The sequence below is a fragment of the Engystomops pustulosus genome, chromosome 5, assembly GCF_040894005.1.
Source record: "Engystomops pustulosus chromosome 5, aEngPut4.maternal, whole genome shotgun sequence".
Lineage (NCBI taxonomy): Eukaryota > Metazoa > Chordata > Amphibia > Anura > Leptodactylidae > Engystomops > Engystomops pustulosus.
The window spans coordinates 204,705,070-204,731,050 of NC_092415.1; the positions used below are offsets into that span (position 1 = coordinate 204,705,070).

The 25,981-nt window shown below is 45.6% G+C and overlaps 1 protein-coding gene across 1 annotated transcript; it reads right to left on the reverse strand.

The window, feature by feature from the left end:
* Nucleotides 1–789: 789 nt before the first annotated feature.
* On the reverse strand, nucleotides 790–20,575 carry SOSTDC1 (sclerostin domain containing 1). Its single transcript, XM_072154396.1, has 2 exons — nucleotides 20,348–20,575; nucleotides 790–1,686 (listed from the first exon to the last, which is right to left on the reverse strand). Exons 1-2 carry the CDS (start codon nucleotides 20,544–20,546, stop codon nucleotides 1,247–1,249), a joined length of 639 nt encoding a protein of 212 aa, XP_072010497.1. The 5' UTR covers nucleotides 20,547–20,575; the 3' UTR covers nucleotides 790–1,246.
* Nucleotides 20,576–25,981: the final 5,406 nt, after the last annotated feature.

Genomic DNA, 25,981 nt, shown 5'->3' on the forward strand with positions numbered 1-25,981 from the left:
CATTCAGACACTAATAAAATACAATAAAAATATAGCACAAATACTACAGAAATATCTTACAATATCTACACGAATGCCGGACGCGCTCACAAGTCGTAAGAAAATACTTTGATACATAATAGAAACGCTGTATGACATAGAATGTACTGTACAAGGTAAAAAAATACACATTCAAAAGCTACAGGAACCTCTCTGGGGCGGCGGCTACCGACCACCATGATGGTGACCCCGCCCCCCATCTCCACCCACCCCCCCCCCCCAGCCGGAGCAACTCACATGTAACAGTGACAAATAAATATTTCATTATATTTTCATTTATAATTGCCAATATTTTAATGCAGGTAAAAACACATCAGTTTGTTAAGAAAATCTGTAAAAAAAAAAAAATTGTTGCAAATAAAATGTATTCTAAATAAAGTTTTGGAAGTGCTATAAAAACGATATAATTTTTCAATGAAAAAAAAATTCTTAAAAAAAACCAAACATTGAAAGTGATTTCAAATTTTCTGAAATTTTTTTAGCTAAATTACTTAAAATGAGACACATTACAGTTTGATATTAAATACATGATTTTAGAATTTCTAAGATTGAAATTATAAGATTTTTTTATACATGTTTTTTTAAATTTACTTGCATAAAAAAATTTATAAGGTTACAAATATATTTCTGTTTAATTTAATTAAATATTACATAAAAAAAATGATAAATCAGAAATTTTTTTTCACTATATTAAAAAAAAAATTCCAAATTATTGACATGAATTGATATTTTTTTCCGGGCGACTTGGTAAATCAGGAAGTTTTAGTTGCTTTTGTCATGAAACCTGTTGTGTCCATCGTAAAACATATAAAATATTGGCTTTTTTTCCTTTATATATTTCCTTTTTTTTCAAAATAAGGTTCTATTACTGAAAAAAAGAAAAATGGCTAAAAAATAAGGGATTTATAAATAAAATTATAAAGTTTTTTTTAGTTTTTTTTTTTACATAGGTTTTGATCTATCCAAAGTAAACTTGACCCTGTCCACGACACCATCAAACACGCAAATTCTACAATTATTGCCCAAACATGTGGAATTTCAAAAACTTTTTTTTAGTCCTTCAAAAATATTAGGTTATAATATATATAAAAAAAAAATTTCACGTTGTAGCTTTTCGTCCAACAACGTTTAGAATTGGGGTTCACAGGATGGAAAAGTCTTTTAGAAGTCTTACGGGACAAAGTCTTTGGGGGTCACGCTCCCGGGTTTAGCTGGATATGAATTTGCTGATCTTACTTAGTCTTTTCTTGTCCCGGTTGTTGTGGGCGTGGTGATGCGGGTGGGCGTGGGCGGGTTTTATCGGGGACACGCCTTCGTAGTTGTGGCTGGATTCGTTGTGTTGCCTTGTGTATCTCTTGCACTTACAGGAAGTGACCACAGTGACTTTGTAGGTTCTGGAGGTGCCGTCCGCACACTGGAGCTGGATTCTTTGGGTTCGGGTCTTGTCGTTGACGCATCTCCATTCTTGGGTGCTTCGACGACTCCAATACTTTAGGCCGTAACCTCCTCCGATCCAGTTTGGAAGGATGGGGAGGGGGAGGCATTCTCCAGCACAGACCAGCTCCTTTAAGGGTCTCAGGCTTGTGCACTGCCCGTCTGATATGTACTTGGTGGATCTCAGCTCTCGACACCCAACTTGATGGTGGCCTAGAGGAAGAGCAATGATAGGGTTAATGAAGAGGTCACAAGGCTATTGTTCATGCAATATGTGAACTTCATGTAAAATTACAGTCCTAATATATACATTCAATCTCAAAGTACTGGACCCGACCCCCTCGGTCTCACGGCGTTGGTCTCACGAGGAATCTACACAACTTTAGCTTCGAGCTCCATGGGTTGAGTCTGGTGTTACAGCTCAGATTCATCCAAGTGAAAGGGACTGAGCTGCAATACCGGACACAACCTGCAGACAATTGTGGTGTTACATTAGGCTTCATACCAGTGTCTTCATTATGTGGGTCTAGTAAAGGAGGCAAAAAACATATTGGAAAGCCATAGATGTCCTATATCTGCACCTGTACGGAGATAACCGCCATCATGGAGACCCATAGATGTCCTATATCTGCACCTGTACGGAGATAACCGCCATCATGGAGACCCATAGATGTCCTATATCTGCACCTGTACGGAGATAACCGCCATCATGGAGACCATAGATGTCCTATATCTGCACCTGTACGGAGATAACCGCCATCATGGAGACCATAGAAGTCCTATATCTGCACCTGTACGGAGATAACCGCCATCATGGAGACCCATAGATGTCCTATATCTGCACCTGTACGGAGATAACCGCCATCATGGAGACCCATAGATGTCCTATATCTGCACCTGTACGGAGATAACCGCCATCATGGAGACCATAGATGTCCTATATCTGCACCTGTACGGAGATAACCGCCATCATGGAGACCATAGATGTCCTATATCTGCACCTGTACGGAGATAACCGCCATCATGGAGACCCATAGATGTCCTATATCTGCACCTGTACGGAGATAACCGCCATCATGGAGACCCATAGATGTCCTATATCTGCACCTGTACGGAGATAACCGCCATCATGGAGACCATAGATGTCCTATATCTGCACCTGTACGGAGATAACCGCCATCATGGAGACCATAGAAGTCCTATATCTGCACCTGTACGGAGATAACCGCCATCATGGAGACCCATAGATGTCCTATATCTGCACCTGTACGGAGATAACCGCCATCATGGAGACCCATAGATGTCCTATATCTGCACCTGTACGGAGATAACCGCCATCATGGAGACCATAGATGTCCTATATCTGCACCTGTACGGAGATAACCGCCATCATGGAGACCATAGATGTCCTATATCTGCACCTGTACGGAGATAACCGCCATCATGGAGACCCATAGATGTCCTATATCTGCACCTGTACGGAGATAACCGCCATCATGGAGACCCATAGATGTCCTATATCTGCACCTGTACGGAGATAACCGCCATCATGGAGACCATAGATGTCCTATATCTGCACCTGTACGGAGATAACCGCCATCATGGAGACCATAGATGTGCTGTATCTGCACCTGTACTGAGATAACCACCATCATGGAGACCATAGAAGTCCTATATCTGCACCTGTACGGAGATAACCGCCATCATGGAGACCATAGATGTCCTATATCTGCACCTGTATGGAGATAACCGCCATCATGGAGACCATAGAAGTCCTATATCTGCACCTGTACGGAGATAACCACCATCACGGAGACCATAGATGTGCTGTATCTGCACCTGTACTGAGGTAACCGCCATCATGGAGACCATAGATGTGCTGTATCTGCACCTGTACGGAGATAACCACCATCATGGAGACCATAGATGTCCTATATCTGCACCTGTACTGAGATAACCACCATCATGGAGACCATAGATGTCCTGTATCTGCACCTGTACTGAGATAACCACCATCATGGAGACCATAGATGTCCTGTATCTGCACCTGTACTGAGATAACCGCCATCATGGAGACCATAGATGTCCTATATCTGCACCTGTACGGAGATAACCACCATCATGGAGACCATAGATGTCCTATATCTGCACCTGTACTGAGATAACCGCCATCATGGAGACCATAGATGTCCTATATCTGCACCTGTACGGAGATAACCGCCATCATGGAGACCATAGATGTCCTGTATCTGCACCTGTACTGTGATATCCGCCATCATGGAGGCCATAGATGTCCTGTATCTGCACCTGTACAGAGATAACCACCATCATGGAGACCATAGATGTCCTGTATCTGCACCTGTACGGAGATAACCACCATCATGGAGACCATAGATGTCCTGTATCTGCACCTGTACGGAGATAACCACCATCATGGAGGCCATAGATGTGCTGTATCTGCACCTGTACGGAGATAACCGCCATTATGGAGGCCATAGATGTCCTATATCTGCACCTGTACGGAGATAACCACCATCATGGAGACCATAGATGTCCTATATCTGCACCTGTACTGAGATAACCGCCATCATGGAGACCATAGATGTCCTATATCTGCACCTGTACGGAGATAACCACCATCATGGAGACCATAGATGTCCTGTATCTGCACCTGTACTGAGATAACCGCCATCATGGAGACCATAGATGTCCTGTATCTGCACCTGTACTGAGATAACCACCATCATGGAGACCATAGATGTCCTGTATCTGCACCTGTACTGAGATAACCACCATCATGGAGACCATAGATGTCCTATATCTGCACCTGTACGGAGATAACCGCCATCATGGAGACCATAGATGTCCTGTATCTGCACCTGTACGGAGATAACCGCCATCATGGAGACCATAGATGTCCTATATCTGCACCTGTACGGAGATAACCGCCATCATGGAGACCATAGATGTCCTGTATCTGCACCTGTACGGAGATAACCGCCATCATGGAGACCATAGATGTCCTATATCTGCACCTGTACGGAGATAACTGCCATCATGGAGACCATAGATGTCCTGTATCTGCACCTGTATGGAGATATCCGCCATCATGGAGACCATAGATGTCCTATATCTGCACCTGTACGGAGATAACCACCATCATGGAGACCATAGATGTCCTGTATCTGCACCTGTATGGAGATATCCGCCATCATGGAGACCATAGATGTCCTATATCTGCACCTGTATGGAGATAACCGCCATCATGGAGACCATAGATGTGCTATATCTGCACCTGTACGGAGATAACCGCCATCATGGAGGCCATAGATGTGCTGTATCTGCACCTGTACCGAGGTAACCGCCATCATGGAGACCATAGATGTCCTGTATCTGCACCTGTACGGAGATCACCGCCATCATGGAGACCATAGATGTGCTGTATCTGCACCTGTACAGAGATAACCACCATCATGGAGACCATAGATGTCCTATATCTGCACCTGTACGGAGATAACCACCATCATGGAGACCATAGATGTCCTATATCTGCACCTGTACTGAGATAACCACCATCATGGAGACCATAGATGTCCTGTATCTGCACCTGTACGGAGATAACCGCCATCATGGAGACCATAGATGTCCTATATCTGCACCTGTACGGAGATAACCACCATCATAGAGACCATACATGTCCTGTATCTGCACCTGTATGGAGATATCCGCTATCATGGAGACCATAGATGTCCTATATCTGCACCTGTATGGAGATAACCGCCATCATGGAGACCATAGATGTCCTATATCTGCACCTGTACGGAGATAACCGCCATCATGGAGGCCATAGATGTGCTGTATCTGCACCTGTACCGAGGTAACCGCCATCATGGAGACCATAGATGTCCTATATCTGCACCTGTACGGAGATAACCACCATCATAGAGACCATAGATGTCCTGTATCTGCACCTGTATGGAGATAACCGCCATCATGGAGACCATAGATGTCCTATATCTGCACCTGTATGGAGATAACCGCCATCATGGAGACCATAGATGTGCTGTATCTGCACCTGTATGGAGATAACCGCCATCATGGAGGCCATAGATGTGCTGTATCTGCACCTGTACCGAGGTAACCGCCATCATGGAGACCATAGATGTCCTGTATCTGCACCTGTACGGAGATCACCGCCATCATGGAGACCATAGATGTCCTATATCTGCACCTGTATGGAGATAACCGCCATCATGGAGACCCATAGATGTCCTATATCTGCACCTGTATGGAGATAACCACCATCATGGAGACCATAGATGTCCTATATCTGCACCTGTACGGAGACAGCCGCCATCATGGAGGCCATAGATGTCCTGTATCTGCACCTGTATGGAGATAACCGCCATCATGGAGACCATAGATGTGCTGTATCTGCACCTGTACGGAGATAACCGCCATCATGGAGACCATAGATGTCCTGTATCTGCACCTGTATGGATATAACCGCCATCATGGAAACCATAGATGTGCTGTATCTGCACCTGTACGGAGATAACCGCCATCATGGAGACCATAGATGTCCTATATCTGCACCTGTATGGAGATAACCACCATCATGGAGACCATAGATGTCCTATATCTGCACCTGTACGGAGACAGCCGCCATCATGGAGGCCATAGATGTCCTGTATCTGCACCTGTATGGAGATAACCGCCATCATGGAGACCATAGATGTGCTGTATCTGCACCTGTACGGAGATAACCGCCATCATGGAGACCATAGATGTCCTGTATCTGCACCTGTATGGATATAACCGCCATCATGGAGACCATAGATGTCCTGTATCTGCACCTGTATGGAGATAACTGCCATCATGGAGACCATAGATGTCCTATATCTGCACCTGTACGGAGATAACCGCCATCATGGAGACCATAGATGTCCTATATCTGCACCTGTACGGAGATAACCGCCATCATGGAGACCATAGATGTCCTATATCTGCACCTGTACGGAGATAACCACCATCATAGAGACCATAGATGTCCTATATCTGCACCTGTACGGAGATAACCACCATCATGGAGACCATAGATGTCCTATATCTGCACCTGTACGGAGACAGCCGCCATCATGGAGACCATAGATGTCCTGTATCTGCACCTGTATGGAGATAACCGCCATCATGGAGGCCATAGATGTGCTGTATCTGCACCTGTACGGAGATAACCGCCATCATGGAGACCATAGATGTCCTGTATCTGCACCTGTACGGAGATAACCACCATCATGGAGACCATAGATGTCCTGTATCTGCACCTGTACTGAGATAACCGTCATCATGGAGACCATAGATGTCCTATATCTGCACCTGTACTGAGATAACCACCATCATGGAGACCATAGATGTCCTATATCTGCACCTGTACTGAGATAACCGCCATCATGGAGACCATAGATGTCCTGTATCTGCACCTGTACGGAGATAACCACCATCATGGAGGCCATAGATGTCCTGTATCTGCACCTGTACGGAGATAACCACCATCATGGAGACCATAGATGTCCTATATCTGCACCTGTACTGAGATAACTGCCATCATGGAGACCATAGATGTCCTATATCTGCACCTGTATGGAGATAACCGCCATCATGGAGGCCATAGATGTCCTATATCTGCACCTGTACGGAGATAACCGCCATCATGGAGACCATAGATGTGCTGTATCTGCACCTGTACTGAGATAACCACCATCATGGAGACCATAGATGTCCTATATCTGCACCTGTACTGAGATAACCGCCATCATGGAGGCCATAGATGTGCTGTATCTACAGCTGTACGGAGATAACCGTCATCATGGAGACCATAGATGTCCTATATCTGCACCTGTACTGAGATAACCACCATCATGGAGACCATAGATGTGCTGTATCTGCACCTGTACGGAGATAACCACCATCATGGAGACCATAGAAGTCCTATATCTGCACCTGTACCGAGATAACCGCCATCATGGAGACCATAGATGTCCTATATCTGCACCTGTACTGAGATAACCGCCATCATGGAGACCATAGAAGTCCTATATCTGCACCTGTACCGAGATAACCACCATCATGGAGACCATAGATGTGCTGTATCTGCAACTGTACAGAGATAACCACCATCATGGAGACCATAGATGTCCTATATCTGCACCTGTACGGAGATATCCGCCATCATGGAGACCATAGATGTGCTGTATCTGCACCTGTACGGAGATAACCGCCATCATGGAGACCATAGATGTCCTATATCTGCACCTGTACGGAGATAACCGCCATCATGGAGACCATAGATGTGCTGTATCTGCACCTGTACGGAGATAACTGCCATCATGGAGACCATAGATGTCCTATATCTGCACCTGTACTGAGATAACCGCCATCATGGAGACCATAGATGTGCTGTATCTGCACCTGTACGGAGATAACTGCCATCATGGAGACCATAGATGTCCTATATCTGCACCTGTATGGAGATAACCGTCATCATGGAGGCCATAGATGTGCTATATCTGCACCTGTACGGAGCTAACCGCCATCATGGAGACCATAGATGTCCTATATCTGCACCTGTACGGAGATAACCGCCATCATGGAGACCATAGATGTGCTGTATCTGCACCTGTACTGAGATAACCGCCATCATGGAGACCATAGATGTCCTGTATCTGCACCTGTACGGAGATAACCGCCATCATGGAGACCATAGATGTCCTATATCTGCACCTGTACGGAGATAACCGCCATCATGGAGACCATAGATGTCCTGTATCTGCACCTGTACGGAGATAACCACCATCATGGAGACCATAGATGTCCTATATCTGCACCTGTACGGAGATAACCACCATCATGGAGACCATCGATGTGCTGTATCTGCACCTGTACAGAGATAACCACCATCATGGAGGCCATAGATGTGCTGTATCTGCACCTGTACAGAGATAACCGCCATCATGGAGACCATAGATGTCCTATATCTGCACCTGTACGGAGATAACCACCATCATGGAGACCATAGATGTGCTATATCTGCACCTGTATGGAGATAACCGCCATCATGGAGACCATAGATGTCCTATATCTGCACCTGTACGGAGATAACCACCATCATGGAGACCATAGATGTGCTGTATCTGCACCTGTATGGAGATCACCGCCATCATGGAGGCCATAGATGTCCTATATCTGCACCTGTACGGAGATAACCACCATCATGGAGACCATAGATGTCCTATATCTGCACCTGTACGGAGATAACCACCATCATGGAGACCATAGATGTCCTATATCTGCACCTGTACGGAGATAACCACCATCATGGAGACCATCGATGTGCTGTATCTGCACCTGTACAGAGATAACCACCATCATGGAGGCCATAGATGTCCTATATCTGCACCTGTACAGAGATAACCGCCATCATGGAGACCATAGATGTCCTATATCTGCACCTGTATGGAGATAACCGCCATCATGGAGACCATAGATGTGCTGTATCTGCACCTGTACAGAGATAACCACCATCATGGAGACCATAGATGTCCTATATCTGCACCTGTACGGAGATAACCGCCATCATGGAGGCCATAGATGTCCTGTATCTGCACCTGTACGGAGATAACCGCCATCATGGAGACCATAGATGTCCTATATCTGCACCTGTAATGAGATATCCGCCATCATGGAGACCATAGATGTCCTATATCTGCACCTGTACAGAGATAACCACCATCATGGAGACCATAGATGTCCTATATCTGCACCTGTACTGAGATAACCGCCATCATGGAGACCATAGATGTGCTGTATCTGCACCTGTACTGAGATAACCACCATCATGGAGACCATAGATGTCCTATATCTGCACCTGTACTGAGATAACCGCCATCATGGAGACCATAGATGTCCTATATCTGCACCTGTACTGAGATAACCGCCATCATGGAGACCATAGATGTGCTGTATCTGCACCTGTACTGAGATAACCACCATCATGGAGACCATAGATGTCCTATATCTGCACCTGTACTGAGATAACCGCCATCATGGAGACCATAGATGTCCTATATCTGCACCTGTACTGAGATAACCACCATCATGGAGACCATAGATGTCCTATATCTGCACCTGTACGGAGATAACCACCATCATGGAGACCATCGATGTGCTGTATCTGCACCTGTACAGAGATAACCACCATCATGGAGGCCATAGATGTGCTGTATCTGCACCTGTACAGAGATAACCGCCATCATGGAGACCATAGATGTCCTATATCTGCACCTGTATGGAGATAACCGCCATCATGGAGACCATAGATGTGCTGTATCTGCACCTGTACAGAGATAACCACCATCATGGAGACCATAGATGTCCTATATCTGCACCTGTACGGAGATAACCGCCATCATGGAGGCCATAGATGTCCTGTATCTGCACCTGTACGGAGATAACCGCCATCATGGAGACCATAGATGTCCTATATCTGCACCTGTAATGAGATATCCGCCATCATGGAGACCATAGATGTCCTATATCTGCACCTGTACAGAGATAACCACCATCATGGAGACCATAGATGTCCTATATCTGCACCTGTACGGAGATAACCGCCATCATGGAGACCATAGATGTCCTATATCTGCACCTGTACGGAGATAACCGCCATCATGGAGACCATAGATGTCCTGTATCTGCACCTGTACGGAGATAACCACCATCATGGAGACCATAGATGTCCTGTATCTGCACCTGTACTGAGATAACCGTCATCATGGAGACCATAGATGTCCTATATCTGCACCTGTACTGAGATAACCACCATCATGGAGACCATAGATGTCCTATATCTGCACCTGTACGGAGATAACCACCATCATGGAGGCCATAGATGTCCTGTATCTGCACCTGTACGGAGATAACCACCATCATGGAGACCATAGATGTCCTATATCTGCACCTGTACTGAGATAACTGCCATCATGGAGACCATAGATGTCCTATATCTGCACCTGTATGGAGATAACCGCCATCATGGAGGCCATAGATGTCCTATATCTGCACCTGTACGGAGATAACCGCCATCATGGAGACCATAGATGTGCTGTATCTGCACCTGTACTGAGATAACCACCATCATGGAGACCATAGATGTCCTATATCTGCACCTGTACTGAGATAACCGCCATCATGGAGGCCATAGATGTGCTGTATCTACAGCTGTACGGAGATAACCGTCATCATGGAGACCATAGATGTCCTATATCTGCACCTGTACTGAGATAACCACCATCATGGAGACCATAGATGTGCTGTATCTGCACCTGTACGGAGATAACCACCATCATGGAGACCATAGAAGTCCTATATCTGCACCTGTACCGAGATAACCGCCATCATGGAGACCATAGAAGTCCTATATCTGCACCTGTACCGAGATAACCACCATCATGGAGACCATAGATGTGCTATATCTGCACCTGTACTGAGATAACCGCCATCATGGAGACCATAGAAGTCCTATATCTGCACCTGTACGGAGATAACCGCCATCATGGAGACCATAGATGTGCTGTATCTGCAACTGTACAGAGATAACCACCATCATGGAGACCATAGATGTCCTATATCTGCACCTGTACAGAGATAACCGCCATCATGGAGACCATAGATGTCCTATATCTGCACCTGTACAGAGATAACCACCATCATGGAGACCATAGATGTCCTATATCTGCACCTGTACGGAGATATCCGCCATCATGGAGACCATAGATGTGCTGTATCTGCACCTGTACGGAGATAACCGCCATCATGGAGACCATAGATGTCCTATATCTGCACCTGTACGGAGATAACCGCCATCATGGAGACCATAGATGTGCTGTATCTGCACCTGTACGGAGATAACTGCCATCATGGAGACCATAGATGTCCTATATCTGCACCTGTACTGAGATAACCGCCATCATGGAGACCATAGATATGCTGTATCTGCACCTGTACGGAGATAACTGCCATCATGGAGACCATAGATGTCCTATATCTGCACCTGTATGGAGATAACCGTCATCATGGAGGCCATAGATGTGCTATATCTGCACCTGTACGGAGCTAACCGCCATCATGGAGACCATAGATGTCCTATATCTGCACCTGTACGGAGATAACCGCCATCATGGAGACCATAGATGTGCTGTATCTGCACCTGTACTGAGATAACCGCCATCATGGAGACCATAGATGTCCTGTATCTGCACCTGTACGGAGATAACCGCCATCATGGAGACCATAGATGTCCTATATCTGCACCTGTACGGAGATAACCGCCATCATGGAGACCATAGATGTCCTGTATCTGCACCTGTACGGAGATAACCACCATCATGGAGACCATAGATGTCCTATATCTGCACCTGTACGGAGATAACCACCATCATGGAGACCATCGATGTGCTGTATCTGCACCTGTACAGAGATAACCACCATCATGGAGGCCATAGATGTGCTGTATCTGCACCTGTACAGAGATAACCGCCATCATGGAGACCATAGATGTCCTATATCTGCACCTGTACGGAGATAACCACCATCATGGAGACCATAGATGTGCTATATCTGCACCTGTATGGAGATAACCGCCATCATGGAGACCATAGATGTCCTATATCTGCACCTGTACGGAGATAACCACCATCATGGAGACCATAGATGTGCTGTATCTGCACCTGTATGGAGATCACCGCCATCATGGAGGCCATAGATGTCCTATATCTGCACCTGTACGGAGATAACCACCATCATGGAGACCATAGATGTCCTATATCTGCACCTGTACGGAGATAACCACCATCATGGAGACCATAGATGTCCTATATCTGCACCTGTACGGAGATAACCACCATCATGGAGACCATCGATGTGCTGTATCTGCACCTGTACAGAGATAACCGCCATCATGGAGACCATAGATGTCCTATATCTGCACCTGTATGGAGATAACCGCCATCATGGAGACCATAGATGTGCTGTATCTGCACCTGTACAGAGATAACCACCATCATGGAGACCATAGATGTCCTATATCTGCACCTGTACGGAGATAACCGCCATCATGGAGGCCATAGATGTCCTGTATCTGCACCTGTACGGAGATAACCGCCATCATGGAGACCATAGATGTCCTATATCTGCACCTGTAATGAGATATCCGCCATCATGGAGACCATAGATGTCCTATATCTGCACCTGTACAGAGATAACCACCATCATGGAGACCATAGATGTCCTATATCTGCACCTGTACTGAGATAACCGCCATCATGGAGACCATAGATGTGCTGTATCTGCACCTGTACTGAGATAACCACCATCATGGAGACCATAGATGTCCTATATCTGCACCTGTACGGAGATAACCACCATCATGGAGACCATAGATGTCCTATATCTGCACCTGTACGGAGATAACCACCATCATGGAGACCATCGATGTGCTGTATCTGCACCTGTACAGAGATAACCGCCATCATGGAGACCATAGATGTCCTATATCTGCACCTGTATGGAGATAACCGCCATCATGGAGACCATAGATGTGCTGTATCTGCACCTGTACAGAGATAACCACCATCATGGAGACCATAGATGTCCTATATCTGCACCTGTACGGAGATAACCGCCATCATGGAGGCCATAGATGTCCTGTATCTGCACCTGTACGGAGATAACCGCCATCATGGAGACCATAGATGTCCTATATCTGCACCTGTAATGAGATATCCGCCATCATGGAGACCATAGATGTCCTATATCTGCACCTGTACAGAGATAACCACCATCATGGAGACCATAGATGTCCTATATCTGCACCTGTACTGAGATAACCGCCATCATGGAGACCATAGATGTGCTGTATCTGCACCTGTACTGAGATAACCACCATCATGGAGACCATAGATGTCCTATATCTGCACCTGTACTGAGATAACCGCCATCATGGAGACCATAGATGTCCTATATCTGCACCTGTACTGAGATAACCGCCATCATGGAGACCATAGATGTGCTGTATCTGCACCTGTACTGAGATAACCACCATCATGGAGACCATAGATGTCCTATATCTGCACCTGTACTGAGATAACCGCCATCATGGAGACCATAGATGTCCTATATCTGCACCTGTACGGAGATAACCGCCATTATGGAGACCATAGATGTCCTATATCTGCACCTGTACGGAGATAACCACCATCATGGAGACCATAGATGTGCTATATCTGCACCTGTACGGAGATAACCACCATCATGGAGACCATAGATGTCCTGTATCTGCACCTGTACTGAGATAACCACCATCATGGAGACCATAGATGTCCTATATCTGCACCTGTTCGGATACAGCCGCCATCTTGGAAACCATAGATGTTCTGTATGGGCACCTATGCTAAGAGAGCCACCACATTGTAAACCGTAGATGTCCTGTATCTGCACCGCCTACTGGTGCCACCATCTTGGAAACCCTAGATCAGTGATGGCGAACCTTTTAGATACAAAGTGTCCAAACTACAACCAAGACCCACTTTTATGTCGCAATGTGCCAACATGACAATTTGAGCAGTAACCTATTGATCTCTGCTGTATCACATATGTCCTGAGGACACCAATACAATAGAAAGCAGGAGACATTTGGATTGTAGCTTTCCTCAAGGGCCCCCTAAAGAGGAAGAATCAGGGGACCCAAAGCAGGAGCTCCAATGACAATCCATCCCTGTCCACAGCTTCTCGCTCCTCCTGTAGTCCTGGCAGCCGAGTAGAGGTCACTTTAAAATAGCACGGAGGAAGGAGGAAGGCTTGGGTCCTATCTGGTGAATTCTGTGCTGGGTGCCCACAGAAAGGGCTCCCAGTGCCACCTCTGGCACCCGTGCCATAGGTTCGCCATCACTACCACAGATGCCATAGTTTATCTACATAGTTGTCCATACAGTTACGGCTACGCTGCTCACACCTCTGCTTGTCTCTGCAGGTCTGGGGGGGGGGGTGATGAACCATTACCTCTCGCTGACAGACCTCCGAAATCCGGCCTCAATTATGTTTACAGGGAAACTGAGACCCCAGTAAAAACAACGTAGAACAAGCCGAGAACTGACACGGCCCTTTAAGTGATGAAAGTAATGGCGAGGCCCAGGTATAGGAAACTATCAGCCCTGGACAACAGGTCTCAGCACAACCTGACACTCACACGTCTGCGCTATTCCTGCCTCCGTACATTGTGTAACCCTGATGAGATGCCAAAAACCTTCATTTTTATGGAGTTGATGATTAATGGGCCGGGGACTGAGCCAAATGTACTTCCTGTTCCCCTCCCCCCCATGTGCAGGTTGGTGGTGGGCCCCCGGGGGCGAGCGCTGGGTGCCAGGGTCCCCGGGGCGAGCGCTAGGTGCCAGGGTGCTCCATCAAATCTCTAGAGCTTTAGTGTTGCCAAAGGCCCCGGGGTCCGGGAATCATCAGCCAGGAAGTGCAAACAAATGCTGGACCCAAACCAAAGCCTCTCATGTCTGCAGCCACTGCCGAGGTGTCACAGACGGGTGAGGGCGGCCTCCGGGGTCCACACATGTAGCAGAGCCCAGTATGTGCAGCTGGGTCCATCACATGTAGCAGAGCCCAGTAGGACACATGCAGCTGGGTCCATCACATGTAGCAGAGCCCAGAACGTGCAGCAGGGTCCGTCACATGTAGCAGAGCCCAGTAGGACACATGCAGCAGGGTCCATCACATGTAGCAGAGCCCAGTACGTGCAGCAGGGTCCATCACATGTAGCAGAGCCCAGTATGTGCAGCTGGGTCCATCACATGTAGCAGAGCCCAGTAGGACACATGCAGCAGGGTCCGTCACATGTAGCAGAGCCCAGTACGTGCAGCTGGGTCCGTCACATGTAGCAGAGCCCAGTAGGACACGTGCAGCTGGGTCCATCACATGTAGCAGAGCCCAGTAGGACACATGCAGCAGGGTCCGACACATGTAGCAGAGCCCAGTAGGACACGTGCAGCTGGGTCCGTCACATGTAGCAGAGCCGAGTAGGACACATGCAGCAGGGTCCGTCACATGTAGCAGAGCCCAGTACGTGCAGCTGGGTCCATCACATGTAGCAGAGCCCAGTAGGACACATGCAGCAGGGTCCGTCACATGTAGCAGAGCCCAGTACGTGCAGCTGGGTCCGTCACATGTAGCAGAGCCCAGTAGGACACGTGCAGCTGGGTCCATCACATGTAGCAGAGCCCAGTAGGACACGTGCAGCTGGGTCCGACACATGTAGCAGAGCCCAGTAGGACACGTGCAGCTGGGTCCGTCACATGTAGCAGAGCCGAGTAGGACACATGCAGCAGGGTCCGTCACATGTAGCAGAGCCCAGTACGTGCAGCTGGGTCCGTCACATGTAGCAGAGCCCAGTACGTGCAGCTGAGTCCGTCACATGTAGCAGAGCCCAGTACGTGCAGCTGGGTCCGTCACATGTAGCAGTGCCCAGTACGTGCAGCTGGGTCCGTCACATGTAGCAGAGCCCAGTACATGCAGCTGGGTCCGTCACATGTAGCAGAGCCCAGTACGTGCAGCTGGGTCTGTCACATGTAGCAGAGCCCAGTACGTGCAGCTGGGTCCGTCACATGTAGCAGAGCCCAGTATGTGCAGCTGGGTCCGTCACATGTAGCAGTTCTGATTTGTAGAAAAGTTGAAGCAGTGTAACAGGTGATGTAGCAGAGTCTGACAGATGTAGTGAAGCGGGGTCACAGATCAGGTGATACTGAGCCAGAGGGAGAAGAGCCAAGTCACAGTCTACAGATCCGAATGTGTCAGATGTAGCAGTGCCGAGTCTGACAGAAGTAGCACAGAGCCCAGCAGTCTGATGGATGTAGCAGTGCTGGGTCTGTGAGAGGTAGCAGATTGATAGATGTTGTAGCAGCTCAGAGTCATTACACATAGCTTAGTGTCAGATGTAGCAGTACTGAGCAGGACGGATGTAGCAGGGCTGAGTGTGTCATATGTAGCAGTACTGAGCAGGACGGATGTAGCAGGGCTGAGTGTGTCAGATGTAGCAGTACTGAGCAGGACGGATGTAGCAGGGCTGAGTGTGTCATATGTAGCAGTACTGAGCAGGACGGATGTAGCAGGGCTGAGTGTGTCAGATGTAGCAGTACTGAGCAGGACGGATGTAGCAGGGCTGAGTGTGTCAGATGTAGCAGTGCTGAGCAGGACGGATGTAGCAGGGCTGAGTGTGTCAAATGCAGGAGATGTAGTAGTGCAAGGTCTGGCAGATATAGCAGCAGTGACCCGTCAAAGAAGTGTGAAAAAAAAAATTGTGGAATGATACGTTTGCTTTACAAAGATCCCTGAGTGGGTTAATACATTAGGTCACAGTCAGCTCTGCTACATCTGTAAGCATACGGTAAGTAGGGTCAGGAAGGGGGAGGTGTATGAGGCCTGTTCACACATGGAGAAGGCATGAAGTCCAGACCTGGGACACAGACACTTCCTGCATCTCCCGATACATTGTAACAACTTTCTATCCACAGCATGAAATGTTCCGCAAACAAATTATTCTGTAACCTTCTAACTGGGCATTGGTTCTGGATCATTTATAAGATCTCTGCTTGCTTTCAAAAAAATAGTAGCTGGATACCTATGCAGACCAATAACTTCTGACGGCTGAGGGTTTGTTACAGTTGCATCCAATCTAGGCACCAATGGTGTCCATATGGATATATTTTCTCTGCACTGATACATTGTGTGATTTGCTTACATGAGGTTGTCTATAGTGGATTCAATTGTACCAAACCCTCTGCTGTGAGAAGTATTAGGTCTAGAGAAGATTTGTAAACATGGATAGTCTCAGTCACTGACAGCAAGCAGGGATCTTGAAAATGGTAAATTATGATAAGAAACACAAATATATTAGAACTTCTCAGGACTTTTTATCTTACATAAATGGCCTTTTTTTTTTTTACCCCAAACTGCATTAACTCTTTACATCCTATATGGGATAATGCTCCACAGATGTCAGTGGCGTTAGTGATGTCACTGAACCAGAGGGTGCACTAGTCAACCGATGACAAAATCAGCTCAATTCAGTTTGATGCATGTGACAAACTCAGCTCAACATCATAAGCCCAATTCAGCTCTGCAGATTCCAACTGTCCCCGCAATATCTGCAAAGTTCCACCAATCCGAGAAACTCAATACTGCTACACGTAGCCAACCCGGCACTGCTGCATCAGCTCAGCATAATCTGCTGTATAATGTATCTGACAAACACATCTATGCTGCACCTATTGCTCTACACTGGGTAGCGATGCTGTATAGAATATAACTCAGCTCTGCTGCACAGGGGAAGTTTAGATGTACTGTACATGGAAGTCTCATCTAGGATTCATCTCTAAGCCATGTCAAGTCAAACCCAGCACTGCTCCATCTGACAAACTCAACTCTGCTACATATTAGAAAATCAGCACGGATGCCTCTTGTCAACGCAGCTCTACTACATGCAGTTTACTCTGCTCTGCTGCATCTGGGTAGTTTGACTCTGTGACATGTTGCAGAAATATTCCGCCAACATCAACTCTGCAACATCCGACAAACTCAGCTCTGCTGCATACAAGAAGATTATTGTAGTAGCATCTTGCAAACTTGACTTTACCCACATGCAGCAGAGCAAACGTAACCAGATGCAGTAAAGTCATGTTTGCAAGATGCGACCACATTGACCTTCCTGTATGTAGCAGTGCTGAGTGTGTCAGATGCAGCAGAGCTGATTTTGCAGGTATAGTTGGGTGATATTTTGCATATGGAAGCATCACACTACCACATGCAGCAGAGCAGACATAACTAGATGCATTAGTGCAATGCAAAATATCCCCCAACTATACCCGCAGAATCATCTCTGCTGCATCTGACAAACTCAGCTCTGCTACATACAGAAATGCCAATGTTGTAGCATCTTACACAGTTGGCGCTTATGTATATTGTATCCGCTAACCTTAGCCCTGGTATAGACCCCAGACTCAGCTCAGCCCTGACACACTCGGCTCTGCTACATCTCTACATGCAGCCGCACAGGTTTTACAGCCTTAGGATCCCACGTGCAACCTGATCCACGCGGGCGTTTTTCCCGCATCCTGGGATCTCGGTGTCGGGGTTATGTTCCCATTGTGAGATTTTCTATAGGGCAGAGAAGTCGGTGGGAAATCTGCGCTTCTATTACTTTAAATGTAGGTGGAGGGTAATATTATATAGGGGGGAGGGTAATATTATATAGGGGGGAGGGTAATATTATATAGGGGGGGGGTTATACATTGTGTAGGGGAAGAGCAGAGATTGGATGAACACAATGGACTCACATAACACCCAAAAAAGAAGACTCTACATATTCTGCAAACATCCCCTTTAATACAATCATAAAACTCCCTCCTCGCTGTAGATACTTATTCCCTACAGATGTAGCAGAGCTGAGTTTGTCATCGGACCTTGATGAATGACATTGTAGTGTCTGTCGTCTTGTGTAAAATCACATATAAAACATGCGTTGCGCCAACACAACTACATCTGCCAATGCCCATCTCATACCCTGAGCGTCACGTAGATGTAGCAGGGCTGAGTTTGTCACTGTACCTTTGCCAGTGCATAGTGACCTCTAACAGATTTACTTGCAGTCCTATGTAAAACTGTTACAGCTCTGCTGCATCTGTACTTCCTGGGAATGTCTGCCATACATCCTAGATAACAGATGACAAATTCAGCACTGCTACATCTGTATTTCCATGGATCATAAATGACTTATTTAGCCCTGCTACATTTCTCATTGACAAGTACAAGTTCCCTGCTTTGAAAATTGGGGAGTTGTTATTTAAGCCAATTGTATTCTACAATACAATATATTGGACTTCCCTCTAGTACAGACCCTCCACCTTGTGGTATCTGCGTTTCTAGTTACATCAGATACTCCTGGGGCAAATTTGCTGCAATTAGAGAACTTCTGGCAATAGATTTATATTGTGGAATTGCCTTTTAGGCGATTTCTTAATATATCCTGTCCCCCCCTACATAGACCATCTTAAGACTACTATTTTTGTAGTCACATAAGATACCCCTGGGCTAAAATTGAGGCAATTCTGGTGCAATTGTGACAACTGAGGTAGATTAGGGAATTGCTATATAACCGATATTTGATGTTTCCTGCAGATATGGTGACATTTAATCGTATGCCTCCAGATCGACCCATCTCCCCAATTTAGACAACCCTCTTTTGGGGTAGGTTTGGGGCAAATATAGAGAAATTCTGACCAAAAAATTGGGGAATTGCCTTTTGGGCAATTTCCGAATTATCCTGCAAATATGAGATGCACTCTTATAATCTAGACCATATACTGTAAGGCTTTGATTCCTCTAGGGGTACGCAGATAACCCTGGGTTACATTTTGGGTAATTCTCATGCAATTGTGATAACGATGGTATATGAGGCAACTGCTATATAAGCGATATTCAATGTATCCTACAAATATGGTGACAAATAGTCTCCAGACTGTCCCAGTTCCCCAAATTAGACTTGTTGTGGTTTTTGGGCAATTCCAGAGCAATATTCCGATAATAGATGTATATTAGGGAATTGCTATTTAGGCAGTTTTCTGTAGGAGAATACATTATGAGCACAGATTTGTATCCGCAGTTGCAGTAGCTATTGGGACATCGACTCCCAGTATCAGCGGCATCGTGCAGAGAGTTGTAGTAAGTCCAGCACAGCAGTAAGGTGTATGTCAGGGACACTTACCGGTCCTGTCCAGGGCAGAGTTTGCGGGGTGCCTGCCCCCGTTCCGGGCTTGGTTGATGGCGCTGCTGTTGGCGCTGTCCGCCGTATGTTTATCCACATGGTACAGGACCTCGGTGGCGTCGTTCTTGAAGGACTGGCAGCTCCTGAAGAGGAGGCAGAGCAGGTAGAGGAGGCAGCACTGGAGCCTGGAGATGATCATGGCGAGGAGCGAGTGTGAGTGTGAGCCTCCGCTCTGCACCCCTGCACTTATATACCAGGGCTGGAGAATGGGAGGGGATATCCTCACACAATGCAGATGCAGCAGAGCCGAATGTGTCACTAATACCGGCCCCATCACAACTCCCTGCAGTCCCATGTAACAACTCTGGTGATACATAGTGACAAACTCAACTCAACCTCAGCTAAGGCTGCGAGTCCCCACTAACACTCACTACGTAACGGTATACGCATAACAGGGGAAGGAGCAGCAGTGCTGTGAATAATCCGGTCTTTACAAGAAAATAGTATTTGTGTTCCATATTGCTCTCTGTTATCAGCCACTTTTCACAGTGAATGCTGGAAAACTTTTTAGGGATTTGTCCTTGGTGTGACTACAGACTGCAGCCAGTGATATGTATTGTCCCTGGAGAGATGTGTAATCAGACCTCACACTGCTGTGCTCTGTGCTCTCTGCAGCCAGTGTTATGTATTGTCCCTGGAGAGATGTGTAATCAGACCTCACACTGCTGTGCTCTGTGCTCTCTGCAGCCAGTGTTATGTATTGTCCCTGGAGAGATGTGTTATCAGACCTCACACTGCTGTGCTCTGCGCTCTCTGCAGCCAGTGATATGTATTGTCCCTGGAGAGATGTGTGATCAGACCTCACACTGCTGTGCTCTGTACTCTCTGCAGCCAGTGTTATGTATTGTCCCTGGAGAGATGTGTAATCAGACCTCACAATGCTGTGCTCTGTGCTCTCTGCAGCCAGTGTTATGTATTGTCCCTGGAGAGATGTGTTATCAGACCTCACACTGCTGTGCTCTGCGCTCTCTGCAGCCAGTGATATGTATTGTCCCTGGAGAGATGTGTGATCAGACCTCACACTGCTGTGCTCTGTACTCTCTGCAGCCAGTGTTATGTATTGTCCCTGGAGAGATGTGTAATCAGACCTCACACTGCTGTGCTCTGTGCTCCCTGCAGCCAGTGTTATGTATTGTCCCTGGAGAGATGTGTAATCAGACCTCACACTGCTGTGCTCTGTGCTCTCTGCAGCCAGTGTTATGTATTGTCCCTGGAGAGATGTGTAATCAGACCTCACACTGCTGTGCTCTGTGCTCTCTGCAGCCAGGGTTCTGTATTGTCCCTGGAGAGATGTGTAATCAGACCTCACACTGCTGTGCTCTGTGCTCTCTGCAGCCAGTGTTATGTATTGTCCCTGGAGAGATGTGTAATCAGACCTCACACTGCTGTGCTCTGTGCTCTCTGCAGCCAGTGTTATGTATTGTCCCTGGAGAGATGTGTAATCAGACCTCACACTGCTGTGCTCTCTGCAGCCAGTGTTATGTACTGTCACTGGAGAGATGTGTAATCAGACCTCACACTGCTGTGCTCTGTGCTGTCTGCAGCCAGTGTTATGTATTGTCCCTGGAGAGATGTGTAATCATACCTCACACTGCTGTGCTCTGTGCTCTCTGCAGCCAGTGTTATGTATTGTCCCTGGAGAGATGTGTAATCAGACCTCACACTGCTGTGCTCTGTGTTCTCTGCCGTCAGTGTTATGTACTGTCCCTGGAGAGATGTGTAATCAGACCTCACACTGCTGTGCTCTGTGCTCTCTGCAGCCAGTGTTATGTATTGTCCCTGGAGAGATGTGTAATCAGACCTCACACTGCTGTGCTCTGTGCTCTCTGCAGCCAGTGTTATGTATTGTCCCTGGGGAGATGTGTAATCAGACGTATTTTTATGTTGTTAGTAGCAGCAGAACTGTGATTGTAACTTCTCCAAGTGCACTGGGGGGAGGGTCCAAACACAGCTGTGCTCTCTGCAGATAGTGTAAGTATTGTCCTGAAGAGATGATGTGTAATCAGACTCTTGAGTATGTTTATACTTATGATTGAGTGTGTTTTTAGTAGCAGCAGGACTGTGATATATGGATTTATATTCCAGGATTGTAGCTTCTCCAAGTGCTCTGGGTGACTGTCCTCACACTGCTGTGCTCTCTGCAGCCAGTGTTATCTAATGTACCTGGAAATATGTGTTTTCATACCTTTGTGTATGTTGTTGGTAGCAGCAGGACTATCTATTTTCTATCTCATATCTATCTATCTATCTATCTCCTATCTATCTATCTCCTATCTATCTATCTATCTATCTATCTATCTATCTATCTATCTATCTATCTATCTCCTATCTATCTCATATCTATCTATCTATTTCCTATCTATCTATCTATCTATCTCCTATCTATCTCATATCTATCTATCTATCTATCTATCTATCTATCTCATATCTATCTATCTATCTATCTATCTATCTATCTATCTCATATCTATCTATCTATCTATCTATCTATCTCATATCTATCTATCTATCTCATATCTATCTATCTATCTCTCTATCTATCTATCTCATATCTATCTATCTATCTATCTCCTATCTATCTATCTATCTATCTATCTATCTATCTATCTATCTATCTCATATTTATCTGTGCTGCATTGCGCTGGCTTGTCGTCGCAGTGTCTCATGATTCCTCGGGGTCTTGTGATCTCATCTGTGACGTTTTTGGATAATTCTGACTTTACCTACAGCAGAGTAAATGTCAGCTGACAATGAAGCTGACAAAGTCCAGACCCCAATAACTGCACCAAGATGGTAGAATATTCCGGAACGAGCCGGCGCCGCTCCCGTCCTGACCCAGTCTCCATGTTACCTCTCCCTCACTTCATTTATATTACACAGCAAGTGCAAGGCTGGAAGTATATCCTGGGAGCAAACAAAGCTGGGACCCCCCTCCGCACCGACCTGATCTGGGCCACCGCTGCCGCAGCTTTACTCACAGTTTGCAAAAAGTTGTCATACAAAATTATACCTGAGCTCCATGTGTCACATCTCATCCCCTGCACTGCCCTGAGCTGGAGGACTGCAGCGCCACCTAGTGCTCACACAGGAATGCTGCAACTATACATCAGCTATCTATTTATCTATCTCCTATCTATCTATCTATCTATCTATCTATCTCATATCTATCTATCTATCTATCTATCTATCTATCTATCTCCTATCTATCTCATATCTATCTATCTATCTATCTCCTATCTATCTATCTATCTCCTATCTATCTCATATCTATCTATCTATCTCCTATCTATCTATCTATCTATCTATCTATCTATCTATCTCATATCTATCTATCTCCTATCTATCTCATATCTATCTATCTATCTATCTCATATCTACCTATATCTCATATCTATCTATCTATCTATCTATCTATCTATCTATCTCCTATCTATCTATCTATCTCATATCTATCTATCTCCTATCTATCTCATATCTATCTATCTCATATCTATCTATCTATCTCATATCTATCTATCTATCTATCTCCTATCTATCTCATATCTATCTATCTATCTATCTATCTCATATCTATCTATCTATCTCATATCTATCTATCTATCTATCTATCTCATATCTATCTATCTATCTATCTATCTATCTCATATCTATCTATATCTCATATCTATCTATCTATCTCATATCTATCTATATCTCATATCTATCTATCTCATATCTATCTATCTATCTATCTATCTCATATCTATCTATATCTCATATCTATCTATCTATCTATCTCATATCTATCTCATATCTATCTATCTATCTATCTCATATCTATCTATCTATCTCATATCTATCTATCTCCTATCTATCTATCTCCTATCTATCTATCCCTATCTATCTATCCCTATCTATCTATCTCCTATCTATCTATCTATCTATCTATCTATCTATCTCCTATCTATCTATCTCATATTTATCTATCTATCTATCTATCTATCTATCTATCTATCTATCTAGGGCATAATTAGGAGAGGCAGAGCCCCATAGCTTCAGAATACATCCCCCTATCCCAATATACTAATATTTCCATTCTCACGCATGCAAGTAACAACAGTATCTATCTATCTATCTATCTCCTATCTATCTATCTATCTATCTCATATCTATCTATCTCCTATCTATCTCATATCTATCTATCTCATATCTATCTATCTATCTCATATCTATCTATCTATCTATCTATCTCCTATCTATCTCATATCTATCTATCTATCTATCTATCTCATATCTATCTATCTATCTCATATCTATCTATCTATCTATCTATCTCATATCTATCTATCTATCTATCTATCTCATATCTATCTATATCTCATATCTATCTATCTATCTCATATCTATCTATATCTCATATCTATCTATCTCATATCTATCTATCTATCTCATATCTATCTATATCTCATATCTATCTATCTATCTATCTATCTATCTCATATCTATCTATCTATCTATCTCATATCTATCTATCTATCTCATATCTATCTATCTCCTATCTATCTATCTCCTATCTATCTATCCCTATCTATCTATCCCTATCTATCTATCTCCTATCTATCTATCTATCTATCTATCTATCTATCTATCTCCTATCTATCTATCTCATATTTATCTATCTATCTATCTATCTAGGGCATAATTAGGAGAGGCAGAGCCCCATAGCTTCAGAATACATCCCCCTATCCCAATATACTAATATTTCCATTCTCACGCATGCAAGTAACAATCACACACCCAGCACCCAGTGATCTCCTCAGCAGGGGCTTCTTCTGGATCCCCTAGTGCTGATCTTCCCCCCTGTAATTCTGCCCAATATCCTCCTCAGACACTAGTGTGGTCATCCTGCTACACGGGGGACACTTCTCTGTCCTGTCTGCAGCTCCCACTCACTTCTCTTCTATCCTGCTACACAGGGGACACTTCTCTGTCCTGTCTCTCCCCCACTCACTTCTCTTCTATCCTGCTACACGGAGACACTTCTCTGTCCTGTCTGTAGCTTCCACTCACTTCTCTTCTATCCTGCTACACGGGGACACTTCTCTGTCCTGTCTGTAGCTCCCACACACTTCTCTTCTATCCTGCTACACGGGGACACTTCTCTGTCCTGTCTGCAGCTCCCACACACTTCTCTTCTATCCTGCTACACGGGACACTTCTGTGTCATATCTATAGCTCCCACTAACTTCTCTTCTATCCTCCTACACGGGGACACTTCTCTGTCCAGTCTGCAGCTCCCACTCACTTCTCTTCTATCCTGCTACACGGGGACACTTCTCTGTCCTGTCTACAGCTCCTACTCACTTCTCTTCTATCCTGCTACACGGGGGACACTTCTCTGTCCTGTCTGCAGTTCCCACTCATTTCTCTTCTATCCTGCTACACGGGGCACTTCTCTGTCCTGTCTGCAGCTCCCACTCACTTCTCTTCTATCCTGCTACATGGGGGACACTTCTCTGTCCTGTCTGCAGCTCCCACACACTTCTCTTCTTTCCTGCTACATGGGACACTTCTGTGTAATATCTATAGCTCCCA

What these genes read in the sequence shown, in the direction of transcription:
- SOSTDC1 (XM_072154396.1), bottom strand. Translation starts at nt 20,546, where the DNA reads ATGATCATCTCCAGGCTCCAGTGCTGCCTCCTCTACCTGCTCTGCCTC. An exon ending in CTCTGCCCTGGACAGGACCG is followed by an intron (nt 1,687 to 20,347) that starts GTAAGTGTCCCT and finishes CTCTTCCTCTAG; the next exon opens with GCCACCATCAAGTTGGGTGT.